The sequence below is a fragment of the Gopherus flavomarginatus genome, chromosome 1 (genome assembly GCF_025201925.1).
Source record: "Gopherus flavomarginatus isolate rGopFla2 chromosome 1, rGopFla2.mat.asm, whole genome shotgun sequence".
Taxonomy (NCBI): Eukaryota; Metazoa; Chordata; order Testudines; family Testudinidae; genus Gopherus; species Gopherus flavomarginatus.
The window spans coordinates 230624986-230645738 of NC_066617.1; the positions used below are offsets into that span (position 1 = coordinate 230624986).

A 20753-nucleotide genomic window follows, 5' to 3' on the forward strand; every position below is an offset into this window, starting at 1 on the left:
CATGGATTATTTTCCCTTTCCTGTATAGAACAAAATTTATAAGTTCTGCAAGTCTTTGAAGTGTAGAACCTATGAAGTTCTAAATTAGGTTTCTGGATACTACTAGGGTTTGAAAAATCCACATGCTTACTGGGGCAAAGTACCTGTCTCTCCTCGCCTAGCTCAGTCCTCCTCAGCCTTGGAGACACAGGCTTGGGCAAAGCAAAAGCCCTTCACAGTCGCGCAGGGTCCGGCTGATCCCTTCTCAGTCAGGCCCTTGTTCTGTTTTCCTCTCCTTCTGGGGAGAGTGCAACCTGCCTTGCAAGAAAATTTTTTAGAGTTCAGCTGCCTCTACTCGCTGGCTACTTCTCTCCTTCCCCCCTGCTTCCCTGCCAGGGAGGGTTTAAAAAGGTCTCCAGTCATTGGGGCCAGCTGAAACTAATTACCTCCCTGGTAACCCCTGTTCCAGCTGAACCTTATTCCTCCATGTTTAAGCCTTCTGGGACTAATTACTACCCCACGCTTGGTAGCTAAGTGTCCTGAGTTTGCCACATATCCCCCCCCCCGCTCAACACTATGGGGTTGGGCTACTTGGGTCGGAAAGCAGTGCACCCTCGACAAGCCATCCGCATTGCCATGTTGGGTTCCCGACCTGTGTTGTACCGTGAAGTGGAAGGGTTGAAGCGATAGGAACCATCTCATGACTCTCGCATTTTTGTCCTTGTTTTGGTGCATCCACTGCAACGGGGCATGGTCCGTGACCAGGGTAAACCTCCGTCCGAGTAGATAGTAGCGGAGGCTTTCAATGGCCCATTTTACCGCCAAGCATTCCTTTTCCACTATGGCGTACTTCCGTTCCCTAGGTAGGAGCTTTCTACTGAGGAAGAGGACGGGGTGTTCGTCATCTCCGACCATTTGTGAGAGCACCACCCCCAGCCCTACTTCAGAGGCATCTGTTTGCAGGATAAACTCCTCCCTCCAGTCTGGGGCTATCAGCACGGGGTCTGTGCAGAGGGCCGTTCGCAGATCTGCAAAAGCGGCTTCGGCCTCAGCAGACCATTTTACTATATCTGGGCCCTGAGCCTTGGTCAGGTCCGTGAGTGGGCATGCCCTGGTGGCGAAGTGGGGAATGAAACGTCTATAGTACCCCACGAGTCCCAGGAATGCGCGGACCTGTTTTTTCCGGAGTGGTCGGGGCCACTTCTGTATGGCGTCTAGTTGTTGAGTTGGGGCCTCACCTTGCCCTTCCCCACAATATATCCAAGGTATTTGGCCTCAGCTAATCCGATCGAACATTTGGAGGGATTCGCAGTCAGTCCGGCCTTTCTCAGGGTATCCAGGACTGCCTCTACCTTCCTTAGGTGCGTCTCCCAGTCGGGGCTATATATGATGACGTCATCAAGATAGGCAGCAGCGTACTCCCGATGGGACCGTAACAGTTTGTCCATCAGCCGCTGGAAGGTAGCGGGGGCCCCATGCAATCCAAAAGGAAGAACAGTGTACTGATACAGTTCTTCTGGGGTTGCAAAGGCCGTCTTCTCCTTGTCGGCTTTAGCCAGAGGGATCTGCCAATAGCCCTTAGTAAGATCAAGGGTAGACATGAAACGGGCTTTTCCCAGTTTGTCAATCAGCTCGTCTATCCTGGGTAAAGGGTAGGCGTCAAACCGGGACACCTCATTTAGCTTGCGGAAGTCATTGCAGAACCTCATACTGCCGTCTGGCTTAGGCACTAAAACCACGGGACTAGACCATTGACTATGAGACTCTTCAATGACTCCTAAGGCCAGCATCTTCCTGACCTCTTTCGTAATCTCTTCTCTCTTGGCCTCCGGGATCCGGTATGGCTTAACGTGCACCTTCACTCCAGGTTCTGTGATGGTGAACCTCAGTAGTCCTGCCTGGCTTTTCTGAGAACACATCTTGGTTGTGTTTGATCAGGCTGACCACTTCGGATCGTTGTTCCGGGGTCAGCTCTGGGGATATTCCTACCAGGTTGGGCTGATCGCCTTTAGGGGATGGTGCCCCCAGCGCAGCTACCAGAGCTTCTCTATCCCGCCAAGGTTTCAGCAGATTTATATGGTAGATCTGCTCCTGCTTCTGGCGACCTGGCTGCCGGACCTTATAGTCAACTTCTCCTATGGCTTTGATTACCTCATAGGGCCCCTGCCATCTGGCCAGGAGCTTGCTCTCTGCCGTGGGTATAAGCACCATCACCCGGTCCCCCACCTGGAACTTCCGGGACCGTGCTTGATGATTGTAGTACGTCTGTTGCGTCCCTTGGGCCTTCTCCATGTGTTCGCGCACAAGAGGGGTGACTCGGGCTACTCGGTCTTTCATTTGCAGCACATGTTCCACAATGTTTCTCCCTGGGTTCAGCTGCTCTTCCCAGTCTTCTTTAGCCAGGTCCAGTATGCCCCTGGGGTGTCGACCATATAACAGCTCGAAGGGGGAGAATCCAGTGGAAGCCTGAGGAACTTCCCGTATGGCAAACAGTACATAAGGTAGCAGGGCATCCCAGTCTTTTCCATCGCGGCTAATCACCTTCCGTAACAGGCTCTTCAACGTCCTATTAAAACGTTCAACGAGGCCATCGGTCTGGGGCTGGTAGACCGACATTCTGAGGGTCCGTATGTGGAGCATGGTACACAAGTCCGTCATCAGTTAAGAAACAAAGGGGGTCCCTTGGTCCGTCAGGATCTCCTTAGGTATCCCTACTCTGGATAATATCTGGACTAACTCTTTGGCTATGGTCTTGGACATGGCATTCCATAGGGGGATGGCCTCGGGGTATCGGGTGGCGTAATCTAGTACTACCAGGATGTATTGATGGCCCCGGGCTGACTTCTCCAATGGCCCCACTATGTCCATAGCTATTCGTTCGAATGGAACCTCAATAATTGGCAGAGGTACCAGAGGGGCCCTTAAGTATGGTCTGGGCCCATGTATTTGGCACTCCGGACAGGAGGAACAATATCGCCGGCCGGCCGCGTAAATACCAGGCCAAAAAAACCTCTGTAGGATCCGATCAAGGGTCTTATCCATCCCTAGGTGGGCCCCAAATAGATGACTGTGGGCCAGATCCATTACCGCTTTTTGATGCTTCCGGGAGACCAAGAGTTGTTCGATGACTTGCTCTTGGACGCGGACTACTCTATACAGAAGATCTTTATTAATCATATAATACGGCCCTGGGCCCTTAGTTCTCCCCTCCACTGGGACCCCATTTACCTCGACTACTTCCTTAAAAATGTTGGGGTATATGGGATCATTGGCCTGATCCTGACCAAAATTCCCGCGCGCGGTCCCTATTGGCCCTATTTCGGGGGGGGTCTACCTCCATCTCCCCCTCAGGGACAGAGCCTGGGGAACCCGGTCCAACAATTGGGTTGTAGTTGGCCGACCCCGTCCCACTGTCAGTTGAGTTCCTTCTTTCTCCTGCTAGTGTAGGCGTCAGGTACCGTGTCAGGATCCTCGTCCCCCTCCTTTTATCTGCCCTCCGTTCCCTCCGAGTCTTCCTGGACTTCCCCGGTGGGGAGAACACCTCCTGGCTAAACTCGTGGAAGGTGGGGAGAGGGTCCCCGATCTGGGCCACTCTTTGGATCCCAGAGTCCTTCTTTCCTTCTCCCTCGTCCCCGGGGAGTAGGCCATCAAACCCCGGCAAGTCTCGTCCGATAAGGACAGGGTAAGGGAGTTTCGGGACGACTCCCACTGTCAACTCAGCGGGGTTCCCTAGAACTTCTATGCGTACGGGGACGGTCGGGTAATAGCTGATATCCCCATGTACACAGGATATTCCCGAGCGCTTGGCCTGGGATAGTTGGCCCGGCCTGACCAGCTTCCCTGAGACCAGTGTGACTGCACTTCCCGAGTCTATTAAAGCTGTGGTCTCTATACCATTCAGCTTAACGGGCCTAGTGTACCTATGGGGGACCATCGCAACCCCGACTAGACTTATTAGCTCGCATGGTCCCCCTATATCTCCCAGTTCACACTGCATGGGCTCTCCTAGATTAGGGCATTGGGCAGCAATAAGCCCTAATTCACCACAGGCATAACAGCGGTACCCCCCTCGGGGCAGCCCCCTATTTTTCGGGCTGCTGGGATTTATCCCCTGAGCCTTTCTTCCCCAGTCCTCCCGTCTCTCCGGGACTGCCGGCGGCTCTTCTGCCTCCCCTCCATTTTCCGGCCTGGGGCTGGGGCAAACCGGGGCCTCGGTGCAGAGGCTGGTCTCCGATACTGGCGCCTTCCTCCCTCGGGGGTCGGAGAAAGTTCTTGGGCTGCCAGATGCCTCTCCACGAGAGCAACTAGATCGTCATAAGAGGAGGGATCATTTTGGCGGACCCACCCCCGTATGTCCGGCGGCAACCCTCTCATGTACGTGTCCAATACCAGGGTTTCTACTACCTTCTCCGGCCCACGGGCCTCAGGGCGGAGCCACTTCCACGCAAGGTGTATCAAATCAAATAGCTGGGACCTCGGTGGTTTGTCCTCCAGGTACTTCCACTCGTGGAAGCGCTGGGCCCTTATGGCTGGCGTCACGCCTGCCCTCGCCAGGATTTCCGCCTTCAGCCGAGGGTAATCCATAGCTGCTTCTGCGGTCATGTCGAAGTAGGCTTTCTGGGCCTCCCCACACAGGAATGGAGCCAGCAGACCTGCCCACTGGTCTTGGGGCCAGGCCTCCCGCAGTGCCGTCCTCTCGAACGCGAGGAGATACGCCTCTATATCGTCATCCGTTGTCATCTTCTGTAAGTAGTTGCTTGCCCGTAGCGGCCAGGTCCCCTGGGCTGCGTGTGTCATCGTAGTCAGGGCCTTCAACTGGTTCACTACCTCGGTCAGGGTGGCTCGATCTTGGGCCGCCTGGCTCATCAGCAGCTGGTTGGTCTCCTGTTGCACCCGCACGGACTCTCGCTGGGCCGCCACCTGTACTCGGGTAGCCTCCTGCTGAGCCGCGGTGGCCTGCATCAACGCCTTCAGCACATCCTCCATTTTTCCCAAAGAAAAAAAATATTTTTTCTCTCTCTTATTTTTTTTTTACCTTGCCCTGTGATGGCTTGCCACCAAGCCACACTCACTAGTAGATCCTACTCCTGACACCATGTTTGGCAAAGTACCTGTCTCTCCTCTCCTAGCTCAGTTCTCCTCAGCCTTGGAGACACAGGCTTGGGCAAAGCAAAAGCCCTTCACAGTCGCGCAGGGTCTGGCTGATCCCTTCTCAGTCAGGCCCTTGTTCTGTTTTCCTCTCCTTCTGGGGAGAGTGCAACCTGCCTTGCAAGAAAATTTTTTAGAGTTCAGCTGCCTCTACTCGCTGGCAGCTACTCTACTTCTCTCCTTCCCCCCTGCTTCCCTGCCAGGGAGGGTTTAAAAAGGTCTCCAGTCATTGGGGCCAGCTGAAACTAATTACCTCCCTGGTAACCCCTGTTCCAGCTGAACCTTATTCCTCCATGTTTAAGCCTTCTGGGACTAATTACTACCCCACGCTTGGTAGCTAAGTGTCCTGAGTTTGCCACATTACCAACAGCAAGGAGGACATATTCACTAGCTGAACCCTAACCATTCATTTAAAAAAGTTCCTAGTCTGTATGGTTGCAAAGAAAATCTTCCACATGAGAACCAGTGTAGTAGTGCTGTTTTCTTGAGAACTCTAGCCTTTGCTCGTAGCTCATAGCTTTCCTAAGGATTAACAGATTGAAAATGATAAGACTCAGGTCCATTTGTTGCTGCTGTCAGAAGGTGGGAAGAAGTGGAGATGGAAAAAAATTTTGTTTAGTTTCACTGTGCAGATGATTTGAAAAGCTATGATGAGCCGAAACAGACAGTAGAGATATTCATGGAGGGAACAACCAGGAGACTGTGGAAGGAGTTGGCAACCTTCAGCGCATGGCCCATCAGGGTAATCCACTGGCAGGCCATGAGACATTTTGATCCTCTGCAGGCATGGGCCCCTGGCAGCAGCCAGCCACTTCCTGCAGCTCCCATTGGCTGGGAACAGCGAACCACGGCCACTGGGAGCTGCAGGGTGCCATGCCTGCGGATGGTCAATGTAAACAAAATGTCTCGCAGCCTGCCAACGGATTACCCTGAAGGGCTGCGTGCTGAAGGTTGCCAGCCCCTGGAGTAGAGTATTAGAGACTCTTCTCTCTCCTCCTATCAGCCAGAGGAGGGATGGCTGTGTGGAAGAGTCATTTGCACATTTCAGTACTACTCATCAGAGGATATAGTAGAACCTCAGAGTTACAAACACCAGAGTTACAAACGGACCAGTCAATCACATGCCTCATTTGCAGCTGGAAGTATGCAATCAGGCAGCAGCAGAGACAAAAAATAAATAAATAAAAAATGTAAACTGCTAAAAAAAATGAGAGAGAAAGGTTAAATACAAGATTTGGCAAGATAAAGAAACTGTTTCTGTTCTTGTTTCACATACATTAAATGGTTAAAGCAGAATATTTCTTCTGCATAGTAAAGTTTCGAAGCTGTATTAAGTCAACGTTCATTTGTAAACTTTTGAAAGAACAACCATAATGTTTTGTTCAGTGTTACAAACATTTCAGAGTTACGAACAACCTCCGTTCCTGAGATGTTCGTAACTCTGTGGTTCTACTATTTTATGAATAATGGAGTCCCCACATTTACTGGCAGGAATCCTAGCACCCTTCCTCTTCTCAGCTATAAGTGGCTGTACTGGCCAGGATGTTTTCCTTGCAGCAAACTGGTTGAGGGAGAATTTTGTGTCAGTCTCTGGCAGTAGATGTCAATTAATTTTTTCAAGCCCTTTTTTAATATTTCTACAATAATGACATTTTATCTAATGGAGTGGCTTTTCTGGGCTTGTACATAAGCTTTGTGATCAGATATACATCCCACTGTGTGAACTATATTTAAAGTATTCAGAATGTTATAAAATATTATCTATATGTATACATTCACATAGGTTTAAATATGTAACATTCTTTTAAAATATTTTGAGCAATTTAAAATTGCCATCTGTGAGGCAGTTTTTGTGGTCTACATAACAGCTGGGAATTATTATTATTGATATTTATTTATTTACATTGTTGCACTTTGTTGGTTGGCCATCTCTGAAACATTAGGAGGGACATTGCTTAGCGTGAAACCTGCTCCCTTTCTGGCGATCAGCATCAGTGGAATGATGTATGTTTTGGCTAAGGGACGAACCCAGGCAGGAGTAGAAGGACAAATAGAAGGTGACCTGAAAAGAGAATATCTGTCTGTCTATCTATCTAAAATTAATGTGTAAAGTAAAATTGATTTCACTTATTTTTCAAATGAGTGAAAATTTTGACATTTAAGCCCCAGTCTTGCAAGTTACTCTATTTAGATAGACCCTGAAGCTGTGCAGAACACCATTGATATCAACAGGGCTCTGCATGGAAGTAGAGGTCAGCTTTTGTGCACCGCATTGCCAACTTAGAAGCTTTGTTTTTAGCGCTGTTTTCAAGTTTTACTCTTGTTTCTTGTATATACAGTACTGCAGTTGTGTACACAGCAAGTGAAATTGCCTCTAAGACACTAAAAAGGGGATTTAAAAAAATGCAAATTGTTAAGAACCAGAGAATGACGATCACAGCATGACGTCCCTTCTATGGTTCATACTAGTGTTATACACCTTTTGCAAGTATTTTCATCAGAGTGCCAATAAATAGTTCTGCCTATCAGCAGCACTGTTACTGCTACAAGCATTAGATTTGTTTTTTTGTTTGTCTTTTCAGGCCAGTTCTTTTGTGGAATTATCTCAGAAAAACAGGATTGATACAAGAACCATGTAGAGCAATAAGAGTACAAGTTTGCTTTAATACTTTCTGAGTTTGCTTGTGTTGTGAATTATGTATTTTCATGTACTCCACTCTTCTAAATTTTTCATTTCTGTATTTGTCTTTTGTCATTCTGGCCTTCTGTAGTTAACATTTTTTCTTATGACAAATGTGAATGTAAAGGAACTATTTTTTTTCTTTTCCACTAGTGTTTGCTCTGTACCAAATCATTACCAGGCCTGCGTTGATCCCATGGGAATTTCTTTTTTTGCCCCACATGTGAGTCTGGGTTGAGAGCGGTAAAATGACAACCTGCTCTTCTTCCCATTCCTCAGCCAGAGGAGGATGCTGGGAGAGAGCTTTGAATTGATCAGACATCCGCAACTAACAGATCTATGGAACATCCAACAGGATGAGCTCCCACCACCCTGGTTCTTTCCAGCAGTGAAGTTGCGGCTTAGGGTGGGAGTTCCGTACAGTATCTTCTCAGGGTAGTTCTACTACAGGATGGTAAACTTTGCTGATGGACTCCTCACCTCATTTTTTGTATTGGCACCTGGCTAGTAGTTATCTGGTAATATGTTAAGCCATGGTCTAATTACTAGACTTCTTTTAAAGCACTATTTGTTGTTAGGCTCTCTCTGACAGAGTATTTATTGGGCAGGACTATAAAGCTTTATCTTGTATAGGCACACATGCACGCGCGCACACACACACACACACACTCCCTTCTTGTAGAGACTTTATTTAAGTTTGAAGAGCATTAGTAATTACATGCAAAACTTTGAATTGTGTTAACAAGTACTGTACACATCTGTCTTTCCTAGGAACCATCTGAAAATACATCTCACTGTTTTTTAAACAGCTTATGCATTGGATTTGGATAAATACTAGTGCCTATTGTTGTCTGTTTTGCAGGCTTATTTGTGACATTGTAATGTTGGGAAGGTCTGCACTGCTTACAGCTGGAAGAAGGTAGCGTTCTGAAGATATTATAGCTTCTTGTATATTTTTGATCGCTATCGCATAGTCCAATGTTTTTGGATTTATTTGATATTTAATATGGAAATATTACAAATACTATAATTTTCATCTTTTCACTGTAATATGTCCTTGAACTCTGTATTATTTTATATCTTAGAAGATAGGAGGTTTCTGAACACGACACATCTACCTGCTGTGTAGCATGTGTTCTGAATGACAGTCTGGTACTTGTTAACTCATCTCTGACATCTTAATAAAAGGACGAATCCATTTCATTTGCCTCTTGTCCAGTACATTAGCCGTGTTGCACTTCCTGTGTCAGTTCTCCAACGAGATACTGAGCAGAGTAATCAAACCAGATCTTTGATTCTTAGACAGGAGGAAGTAAAGAAAATGTGCTGAAAATAATGTTTATTTTTTAATCTTAAAACAAAAGATCCTTCAAAATTGTAAAATATTAATTATAAAATCATATAAATTAATGATGAAGTTGGAGAACTCTTGAGAGAAAGTAGGAGGTCATGGAAACAGTGTAGAGACACAGAGCCTTTATGGGTCGATACCTCTGGCAGATGCAAACATACACAGGTTTTTGAGTTTGAACCGTCAGCCCCGTCTATAGGAGCATGTGCCCCTGCTAGATGGAAGAGGGTTGAAGAGATTCCGAGTTCAGACTCACAATGTTTCTTTGTCCTTCTAGGGGAATAACCAGCATAGCAGAGAGTGAGGCCCATAATTTTTAAGCTGACTGTCCTTTAAGACCCAATTTTGAATTGATTGGGATTTTTCCTTAGGAACACAAAGTCTGTATATTGAATCTATAGTCTCACTGTCATTCGAAGCAAAGGGCTCTGTTAGTCAATGTTTTTTGTACTTGTGCTTGTGCTTTTCTTCAGTTTAATGCAATTTCTCTGTGGTCCAAAGTGTGTGGTGTTTGCACAGTATTAACAAATAAGAAGATTACTGTAGGCATACTGATTTCTAGGCAGAGGTTTGACCAAGCTGTGTACTTGAGAGAAAATTTAAAATATAAATTATTTTATTAGGCACCTGTCACTCATGGAATTCTAGGATTTTTATATAAAACAAAATAGCATTACATTAAAAACAAAAATAATACTAAGTGTCATTTGATACAATAGATTTACAGTGTAATATGTGAATTTAAGTGTCAGTCATGTGCCTAAGATTTTTGCTGGTCACATCTAAATTCAAATAAAGAAAAAAAATGAAAATAATTTCATTTCAATTTCACATAAATGTCAGTACTGCTTATTGTTATGAAAACAAAACCAAAAAAAATCTTAGCACTTATATAGCGCTTTACTACCTTCATGAAGTTAAAGTTAAACACAACCTTCACAATATTGATTATGAATAACTGTAATGGTCTAAGTTAAGTAAAAGAAATAAAAACTAGGCCGTGCAAGCTGGCTTAATTGTGCTATATAAGCATGTCTTTGCTTTTGTTTCACAGAATCATAGAATCTTAGGACTGAAAAGGACCTTGAGAGGTCATCTATCCAGTCCCCTGCACTCATGGCAGGGATAAGTATTATCTCCAGACCATCCTTGACAGGTGTTTGTCCAACCTGCTCTTAAAAATCTCCAATGATGGAGATTCTACAGCCTCCTTACACAATTTATTCCAGTGCTTAACTACACCGACAAGAAGTTTTTCCTAATGTCCAACCTAAACTGCCCTTTCTGCATTTAAGCCTTTTGCTTCTTGTCCTAGCCTCAGAGATTAAGAAGAACAATTTTTCTCCCTCCTCCTTATAACAACCTTTTATGTACTTGAAAACTGTTATCAGGTTCCCTCTCAGTCCCCTCATCTCTAGACTAAACAAAAGCAGTTTTTTCAATCTTCCCTCATAGTTCATGTTTTCTAGATCTTTAATAATTTTTGTTGCTTTTTTCTGGACTTTCTCCAATTTGCCCATATCTTTCCAGAAATGTGGCCCCAACTTTCCCCAGTGCCGGTGAGTGCTTGTGGATCCCCGCACCCCCGGCCCTACCCTGACTCCACCCTTTCCCCACTTCTGCCCTGCCCCCATTCCAGCTCCTTCCCCAAAGTCCCCGCCCCAACTCTGCCCCTTCCCTGCTTCTATTGGACCTCTTCTCCAAATCCTCACCCCAGCCCCGCCTCTTCCCCAAGTGTGCCGCGTTCCCCCTCTTCCCCCCTCCCTCCCAGTGCTTGCCGCCAAAACAGCTGTTTCGTGGTGCAAGCGCTGGGAGCTAGGGGGAAAAAGCAGGAATGCAGTGCGCACAGGAGAGGAGGCGGAGGTGGAGGTGAGCTGGGGCAGTGGGGGCGGGGAGCTGCCGGTGGGTGCAGAGCACCCACCAGTGCGCCAGCCCTGGAGCACACACGGAGTTGGCACCTATGCCCAGAACTGGACACAATACTCCAGCTGAGACCTAATCAGAGTGGAGTACAGAGGAAGAATTACTTCTTGTGTCTTGCCTTACAACACTCCTGTTAATACATCCCAGAATGATGTTTGCTTTTTTTGTAACAGTATTATACTGTTGACTCATATTTAGCTTGTTTGTTTATGTCTAAACCTTACTGTCATACAGCATGCAGTAAACAGTAGTTTTAGCCCTATCAGTCCCAGGATAAGAGAGGGACAAGGTGAGTGAGGTAATATTTTTTATTGGACCAACTTCTGTTGGTGACAGAGACAAGCTTTTGAACCCTACAGAGGTCTTCTTTTTTGAATTTGTTAGTTGATGGTGGTAGGGAGTTCTCTGAAACTGTATCTAACAAAGCTACTAATCAAAAAGCCTACTTTTCAAGAGGTAAGTTATGTAGGAATTAGGCTATGTCTACACTTAAAATGCTACAGCAGCACATTCATTACAGTTGCTGGAGGGTTCTCCCATCCCTGTAGTTAATTCACCTCCCCTAGAGGTAGTAGCTAGGTCAGTGGAAGAATTCTTCCTTCGACCTAGTGCTGTCTACACTGGGGGTTGAGTCATCTTAACTACATCTCTCAGGGGTGTGGATTTTTCACACCCCTGAGTGATGTAGCTGGGTTAATCTAATTTTTAGTGTAGACCCGGCTTTAGATATGTATTGTTTCTTAAGCTCAGTTATTGTGTATGCATGATGGTACACTAGTAAGATGATGATACTACAATAAACTGTAGAAAACTCTTAAATGTGGTAGTCTACCTCTCCTACTAATCAAGATATCATCATGATAAGCATTTACATAGCATATTAATTTTCAAAGTATGGTATAAATATAAATTAATTCTTTCAATGTCTTTTGAGAGCGAAATGTTTGTGTTATCCCCAGTTTTACTGATGGGAAAACTGAGACATAGACAGGTGAGGGGTATATCTATACTGCAGAAAAAAACTCTTTGTCATTAAGTTTCAGAGCTTGGGTCAATTAACTTGAGCTCATGGGGCTAAACATAGAAATGTAGATGTTCTCACTCAGGCTGGAGCCTGGACTCTGAGATCCACCCTGCTTGCTGGGTTTCAAAACCTGGGCTCCAGCCTGAGCAGGAACATTTACACTGCTATTTATAGCCCCATAGCAAAAGCTCTGTGAGCTCAAGTCAGTTGATTCGGACTATGAGACCTGCTGCCATGGAGTTATTTTTTGCACCATAGACATGCCCTGTATAACTTGTTGAAGGCCATTAGTGTCAGAGTCAGTTAGGTTTAGAGCTCATGTTCCTGGCTTTGAGCCCAATGCACAACCCACTAGACTATGCTATATTTTGAGGTTGTGGCAGAATGCCAACCTAGACAAATGGGGGTCAGGACACTCAGAGTATGTCTACACTTCAGGGAAAGTCTATTCTCAGTCTTGAGCCCAACTCCCCCATCTATCTACACACAAATCTATCTGACTTGGGCCAGTAAGCCCTCAGGACCCATGCCCAAAGACCCAGCAATGGGGTTGGGTCCAAGCCCAAAGTCCAACTGAGACTCAAATCCACAATACATCATTTTTCAGGGTGGACGCAGCTCTGGCCCCAGGTGCCTCGGAGTCGTGTTCTGAGAGTCTGCCATCACTATCCAGCAGTCCCATGGGCCAGTGTTTCTGTCCTTTGGCTAGTCTTGGGATAGAATCAACTTCCAGGAAACTGAAGCAACCCCTGGTGCAAGTGCAATCATCCAGAATTACATTACCATTATATTTATGATATTCTTTTAAATCTGAGACTTTGCTTTTCCATCACCACACTGTCTTTTTACTTTGCAGTAGATTGCAGGTCTTCAAATATTGTTTTCTGTTTTCAGTATCTGTTCATGGGGTAAATATGTAAGAAAAAGGTTTTGGACTGGTTATCAGTAGTGTCATGCATTGTTCTGTGGAAGATCTGGTTCCATTTTCCTTTTCCAGTCTGTTGCTTCTTGGGCGTAGTGGGGACAGCAAGCCCTCTGGAAGAATAGTGGCTACATGATAAGCTCTGGGGGAATGAAAAACAGCTGGAAAACAGAGTGAGGGGTTCCTTTGGTTTGGATAGTCCTGCAAAAGTTCAGTCTCTTCCTCTAAAGATAGAACTGTCAGACAAAGGTAAAATGTATTGTGGTTAATGTAATCGGAATGAAAAATCCTTGAACTGAAGTTAGCAGAACATGTATGAAGTCATTAAAAAACTTTAAATTTAAAATGATTTAAAGTCCAAAATTGTGACTATATTTAATTTTGATATTTTGGTTTCTGAAGCTCATTTTGGCTTTCCTTTTCTGCATGCTGATTTAGTGTGATTTGTAAGGACAAATGTGTGTTTACCAAATGTGCTTTTTGTCACTGTTAGATTTCCAACTCGAGACCTATGTGCTGCTACTCATTTTCCAATGAAGTACATCCTGGTAACCGGTGGTGTCATCTCAGGCATTGGCAAAGGAATCATTGCAAGCAGCATTGGCACCATATTGAAATCATGTGGTCTACGAGTCACTGCAATCAAAATTGATCCTTATATTAATATAGATGCTGGAACTTTCTCACCATATGAGCACGGTATGAAGAGTGATGCTCTTTCTTTTGCATGCATAAGTTCAATTAAGTTTTATTTTCATAAACAGAATTTAAATGTATAATATTTTTGAAAAGTTATAGATAGATCTTTATTATCAGGTCATCCCGTCCATCTGTGTGACAGTGCAGGATTGCTCCCTACTGCATACTTTCAAGTGCATTGTCTAGTTTAATTTATGATAACTCAAGTGAAAGGGCTTCTACCACTTCAGCTGGCAAGGTATTCCACAATCTTTTAGACCGCACTGTTAGGACTTTTTCCCTGATGTTCACTTTGCCTGATCTTTGTCTCAACTTGATAGGTAAAGCATTTGATATAGTGCCCTCCAAAAATGTTACTTGAAAAATTAAGTCATATTCACTTGCTTATGAATACTACCATCCAGAGTGAAAACTAGATAACAGAAGGAAATGAGACATAATATGGGGATATAGAAGTGGTGAACTGCTGGAGATATTGGTGTTAAATGTGGTTTTATTTAATGCCATCAGTAGTGAACAATACATGGTAAGGTTAAGCAACAATTAGTTTAATTCAGATTATACCTAATTTGAAAGTTCTGTGAACACTTGTGAAGACAAGAGAAATAACACAAAGGGGTCTAGAGAGCCTGGATATAACAATATGAGATTCAGCTTGGAAATATAAACCCTGATACAATGAGAACAACAAATCTGAACATAGATATTTAGGGGGTGGGAACCACTTGGAAAGCAGTGATGCCATAAGCTCAGTTAGATATGATCTTACAATGCAGTATAGTGACAAAAAGTGGCCCATGGAATTTTGGGCTGCTCTGCCATAGGCATCACGTCATAGAGGTAATAAGGACTCTCTAACATAGGATAGATGAGAGTACCTAGAATGTGAAATCAAAATCAGTGGGATTGCACAGATGTAACAGGTCAGAATTTGACCCACTATGCCCAGGCACCTCCTCTGTCTCACTGGGCTTAGCACTTCCCCCTCTGGCAGTGGCAGGGCCTGAAGTAAATCAGCCTCACTCTGGATATAGTTTGTCTTCCCGCTCTATGTTTATTTATCAATACACCTCTACCCTGATACAACACAGTCCTCGGGAGCCAAAAATCCCTACTGTGTTATAGGTAAAACTCCGTTATATCAAGGTAGCGGCGGCACGGCTCCAGCAGTGATTTAAAGAGCTCTAGGCTCCGTCGACTGTGGGTATACTGGGCCCGTTAAATCGCTGGCCAAGCCCCACTGCTGGAGCCCCAGGGTAGCAGTGGCAGGGCTCCAGTGGTGATTAAAGGGCCCAGGGCTCCCTGCAGCAACCGGAGCCATGGGCCCTTTAAAGCGCCGCCGGAGTCCCGCTCCTTCCGCGCTATATGCCAACCTGTGTTATATCGGGTCGCGTTATATCGGTGTAGAGGTGTATTTTCAAGGTGGGCCTTGGGGCAGGCCCAAGGAGTGCTCCTCCACCAAACAAAAGAGTCAAATTCACAAACAAAAAATAAAAAGAGATACCTTTTCCTGCTGCTTCCCTCTCTGGGGGCATACGGGTGTTTTCCTTTTATTGACTCTGGGATGTCAGTCCTTCCCCTAAACAGGCACTCAGATTTGGTTGTTTCCCCTGTAGGGAGGAGAACATCCTCTCAGCCTGGAGAAACCTCTCTCCCTGTTGCCCCTAGCCTTGCAGCAGCTTGTCTGTCCTCCCACTCTCTCATTAGAGGAAGAGTTTGTAAAGGTCTCAGGCCTGAGGTAACCCCTTCTCAGATTATAAGAAAAAGGGCCTTTATTGTACTTACATATATACGTGCCTTCCACCACTCTCTTGCAGCTGTCCAGCCTGACTTTGTCACGCCACTCATTTTGTTCTCAGCACCTCAGTACCAAATATCAACAAATTGGAGGGTATTCAAAGAGCAGCATCAATAACTAAGGGGTCATAAGGCTTACGAGAAGAGATTTAAATAATTAAATATGTATAATTTGACTTTGTCAACAGACCCAACTTTGTTGTTAATTTAAATGCCAGTCCTGTGTAGAGAAGGACTGTTAGAAGGAGATTTGGGTTTGAATGAGGTCAGTTGGATTGAAAACAAGGCAAAAAAGTTCAAACAAGGGCAAATGTGTATATTATTGGCTAGTGGCTTAGTAAAGACAGCATAATAGGATCTTCCAACATGTCTTAGTCAAGCTCTTAGACAAAACTCCGATATTCTTCTGATATCCTAAAACACCTAGGAGAGAGAGTTGAACCTGACACCTCAGACATGAATTAAATAATACAAATTAGAATAGATTGGCTGGGACAAATACATGTAGGTGCCAAAAGCATGTGGCTATGCTGCTAACCAGCCAGCTTTGGAAAGCATCTCACAACCCACTAGCGTTAGTTGAGTGTACATTTTAGTCTCTCACCAAAAACTGGAGTTTTGTAAATGTTTAGGAGTTGAAGTTTTAAAACTTGTTTGATTACATACAGTTCTTCATACTTCTTGTATGGAGTTGATCATGATGTCTGAAAAAAAATTGCTGATGAGTTATCCAAATCTTACGTGGTCAAGGTCCAGATTTATAAAGGAAAATACTACTTGCATCCTCTGCCACATCATTGATTTGCTCATCATAAAATAAGTTGTGCACAGCATTAAAAATGTACCTCCTGCCAATAGTAGTATTTTAAATTACATTTCTTAGGCAAATTCTGGCTGTGGGTCTTTAGTCTACCTTGCAGTTTTTGGAGGCAGAGACAAACTTGTTGGCTTTGGGTGCAGGCTTAGCTTCTCTCAGTGAATCTAAACTACTCCAGTTCTTTTTGTCTCCAGAGCTTCAAGGGCTGAAAATGAACCAAAACAATTTCAATTGTATATCTAAAACATGATATGTTAATATGATCTACAAAATTTCATTGCAAAGGTTTCCCCCTTTTGCAGGCCAGTCCTCGTTGCTATAGCAGAATAAATGCCAAAAGAGCCCAGAGGTAAAAAGTGCGTCAATTGTTTCTCTTTGCTCCTAAAGTGAAGTGTATTGAGGGGCTGTATAGAGGTGTATTTTTGCATCAGAAAAGATGGGCTCTATACTCGGGAGACAGATCTGAGGCCAGAAAAGGCACTTGCTCCCAAAGTGAAGCAGGAGCAGTGCACCAAACAAACCAAATGTAGCCTATCCAAGGGACCTCAGGCTTCCAAAATGGCCACAATGGGTATGTCAGAGGAGAATGATAGAACCATGGTCAACTGCACAAGCAATGCTAGGTATGTCTACACTGCAGCTAGGAATATGCCTCCCAGCCTGGCTAGGCAGACAAACACTAGCTCTGCTTGAGTTAGCACACTAAAACTAGCAGCCTGGATGTTGTGACACTGGCAGCGACATGGGCTAAGCATCTGAGTATGATCCTGCACAATCCCCCTGGGTACATACTTCATAGAATATCAGGCTTGGAAAGGACCTCAGGAGGTCATCTAGTCCAACCTCCTGCTCAAAGCAGGGCCAAGCCCCAACTAAATCATCCCAGCCAGGGCTTCGTCAAGGCTGACCTTAAAAACCTCTAAGGAAGGAGATTCCACCACCTCCCTAGGTAACCCATTCCAGTGCTTTACCATCCTCCTAGTGAAAAAGTTTTTCCTAATATCCAACCTAAACCTCCCCCACTGCAATTTGAGACCCTTACTCCTTGTTTTGTGATCTGCTACCACTGAGAACAGTCTAGCTCCATCCTCTTTGGAACCCCTTTCAGGTAGTTGAAAGCAGCTATCAAATCCCCCCTCATTCTCCTCTTCTGCAGACTAAACAATCCCAATTCCCTCAACCTCTCCTCATAAGTCATGTGCTCCAGCCCCCTAATCATTTTTGTTGCCCTACATTGGATTCTTTCCAATTTTTCCACGTCCTTCTTGTAGTGTGGGACCCAAAACTGGACCCAGTACTCCAGATGAGGCCTCACCAATGTCGAATAGAGAGGAATGATCACATCCCTTTATCTGCTTGCAGTTCTCCTACTTATACAGCCCAAAATGCCATTAGCCTTCTTGGCAACAAGGGCACACTGTTGACTCATATCTAGGTTCTCGTCCACTGTAACCCCTAAGTCCTTTTCTGCAGAAATGCTGTTTCGTCATTTGGTCCCTAGTCTGTAGCAGTGCATGGGATTCTTCTGTCTTAAGTGCAGGACTCTGCACTTGTCCTTGTTGAACCTCATCAGATTTCTTTTGGCTCAATTTGGCTTAATTTGTCTAGGTCCCTCTGTATCCTATCCCTACCCTCCAATGTATCTATCACTCCTCCCTGTTTAGTGTCATCTGCAAACTTGTTGAGAGTGCAGTCCACGCCATCCTCCAGATCATTAATGAAGATATTGAACAAAACCGGCCCGAGGTCCGATCCTTGGGGCACTCTGCTTGATACCGGCTGCCAACTAGACATGGAGCCAATGATCACTACCCATTGAGCCTGACAATCTATCCAGCTTTCTATTCACCTTATAGTCCATTAATCCAGCCCATACTTCTTTAACTTGCCAGCAAGGATACTGTGGGAGACCGTATCAAAAGCTTTGCTAAAGTAAAGGAATAACACGTCCACTGCTTACCCCTCATCCACAGAGCCAGTTATTTCATCATAGAAGGCAGTTAGGTTAGTCAGGCATGACTTGCCCTTGGTGAATCCATGCTGACTGTTCCTGATCACTTTACTCTCCTCAAAGTGCTTTAGAATTGATTCCTTGAGGATGCTCCATGATTTTTCCAGGGACTGAGGTGAGGTTGACTGGCCTGTAGTTCCCCGGATCCTCCTTCGTCCCTTTTTTAAGGATGGGCACTACGTTAGCCTTTTTCCAGTCATCTGGGACCTCTCCCGATTGCCATGAGTTTTCAAAGATAATGGCCAGTGACACTGCAATCACTTCCGTTAACTCCTTTAGCATCCTCGGATGCAGCGCATCTGGCCCCATGGACTTGTGCTCGTCCAGATTTTCTAAATAGTCCTAAGCCACTTCTTTCTCCACAGAGGACTGGTCACTCCTCCCCATGCTGTGCTGCCCAGTGCAGCAGTCTGAGAGCTGACCTTGTTCGTGAAGACAGAGGCAAAAAAAGCATTGAGTACATTAGCTTTTTCCACATCCTCTGTCACTGGGTTGCCTCCCTCATTCAATAAGGAGCCCACACTTTCCTTGACCACCTTCTTGTTGCTAACATACCTGAAGAAACCCTTCTTGTTACTCTTAACATCTCTTCTAGCTGCAACTCCAAGTGTGATTTGGCCTTCCTGATTTCACTACGCCTTGCCTGAGCAATATTTTTATACTCCTCCGTGGTCATTTGTCCAGTCTTCCACTTCTTATAAGCTTCTTTTTTGTGTTTAAGATCAGCGAGTATTTCACTGTTAAGCCAAGCTGGCCACCTGCCATATTTACTGTTCTTTCTACACATTGTGATGGTTTGTTCCTGCAACCTCAATAAGGATTCTTTAAAATACAGACAGCTCTCCTAGCCTTTTTTCCCCCTTCATGTTATTCTCTCAGTGGATCCTGCCCACCAGTTCCCTGAGAGAGTCAAATTCTGCTTTTCTGAAGTCCAGGGTCCATATTTTGCTGCTCCTTTCTTCTTTGTGTCAGGTCCTGAACTCAACCATCTTATGGTCACTGCCTCCCAGGTTCCCACCCACTTTTGCTTCCCCTACTAATTCTTCTCTGTTTGTGAGCAGCAGGTCAAGAAGAGCTGTGCCCCTAGTTGGTTCTTCCAGCACTTGCACCAGGAAATTGTCCCCTGCACTTTCCAAAAACTTCTTGGATTGTCTGTGCACTGCTGTATTGCTCTCCCAGCAGATGTTGGGGTGATTGAAGTCCCCCATGAGAACCAGGGCCTGTGATCTAGTAACTTCTGTTATTTGCCTGAAGAAAACCTTGTGCACCTCATCCCCCTAGTCTGGTGGTCTATAGCAGACTCCCATCACGACATCACCCTGGTTGCTCACACTTCTAAACTGAATCCAGAGACTCTCAGGTTTTTCTGCAGTTTCATACCAGAGCTCTGAGCAGTCATACTGCTCTCTTACGTACAATGCAACTCCTCCACTTTCCCTCCCCAGCCTGTCCTTTCTGAACAGTTTATACCAGTACTCCAGTCATGTGATTTATCCCACCAGATCTCTGTAATTCCTTGGCTGTGCCAGGACTTCCAGTTCTCCCTGCTTGTTTCCCATGCTTCTTGCATTTATGTACAGGCACTTAAGGTAACTCACTGATTGTCCTGCTTTCTCAGTATGAGACAGGGGTCCTCCCCTCTTGCCCTCTCCTGCTCATGCTTCCTCCCGGCATCTTGGGTGGCTAGCCTGTGCCATCACCTGAGCAGCAATGTTCACACTGCTATTTTTAGCCTGCTAGCTTAAGTAGAGCAGGCATGTATCTGTCTACCCAGGCTAGGAGGCATGCTTCCAGCTGCAGTGTAGACATACTCAGCATTGGTTGTGCAGCTGACAGTGGTCCTGATGGAGGGTGGTTCTCTGTGCAAGCAGAGGGAACAGAGCTTCTATGAGGGGTCAGATTCTTCAGAGACTGGACCCATCCCCTGAATCAGCCAATGTACAAAGAGGAGACTTTTTGAAAGGGACGTTAGGTGCCCTACTCCCATTAACAATCAGTAGGAATTGGACACCTAATTCTCATTTGTGCCTTTGAAAAATCTTCCTCAAGGTTAGCTCTGCTCCTACAAGACCTCTAACCCCCTCATAGTCAGACTGTGCAAGCCTTTTGCAAAATTTGTAAAGTCTGTCAAGAGCTAATGGAATTCTCAGACACATCAACCTTTGGGGACTCCATTAGCTGCTGGAAATCTTTAAAAATATTTGCTAAATGTCTTCATAGTCTCACTCACAGAGGGCTGGAAGTCTTGCATCCTATCTAGTTTTGAGTATCTTGGTTGATCCATACAAAATTTAGAATGAAATAACCACACTTCCAGAAAATACTGAAAGTCACACTATGTCATTGTCCGGAAGATGGACTGGGTGATCTAATAGGCTTTTTTCATCTCTAACTTCATGTAC

The 20753-nt window shown here is 45.3% G+C and overlaps 1 protein-coding gene across 4 annotated transcripts in view; it reads left to right on the forward strand.

Moving 5' to 3' along the window:
- Positions 1-20753, forward strand: part of CTPS2 (CTP synthase 2) — a 165507-nt gene that overhangs the window by 4221 nt on the left and 140533 nt on the right. For 2 of the 4 annotated variants that reach the window (XM_050963699.1, XM_050963698.1), the window contains 3 exons: positions 7961-8030; positions 8670-8726; positions 13521-13726. In XM_050963699.1, coding sequence (XP_050819656.1) covers positions 8029-8030; positions 8670-8726; positions 13521-13726 — 265 coding nt within the window. In that variant the 5' untranslated portion in view covers positions 7961-8028. The remainder of the gene's footprint in view (positions 1-7960; positions 8031-8669; positions 8727-13520; positions 13727-20753) is intronic. The other 2 variants (XM_050963701.1, XM_050963700.1) reach the window with 2 other exon arrangements.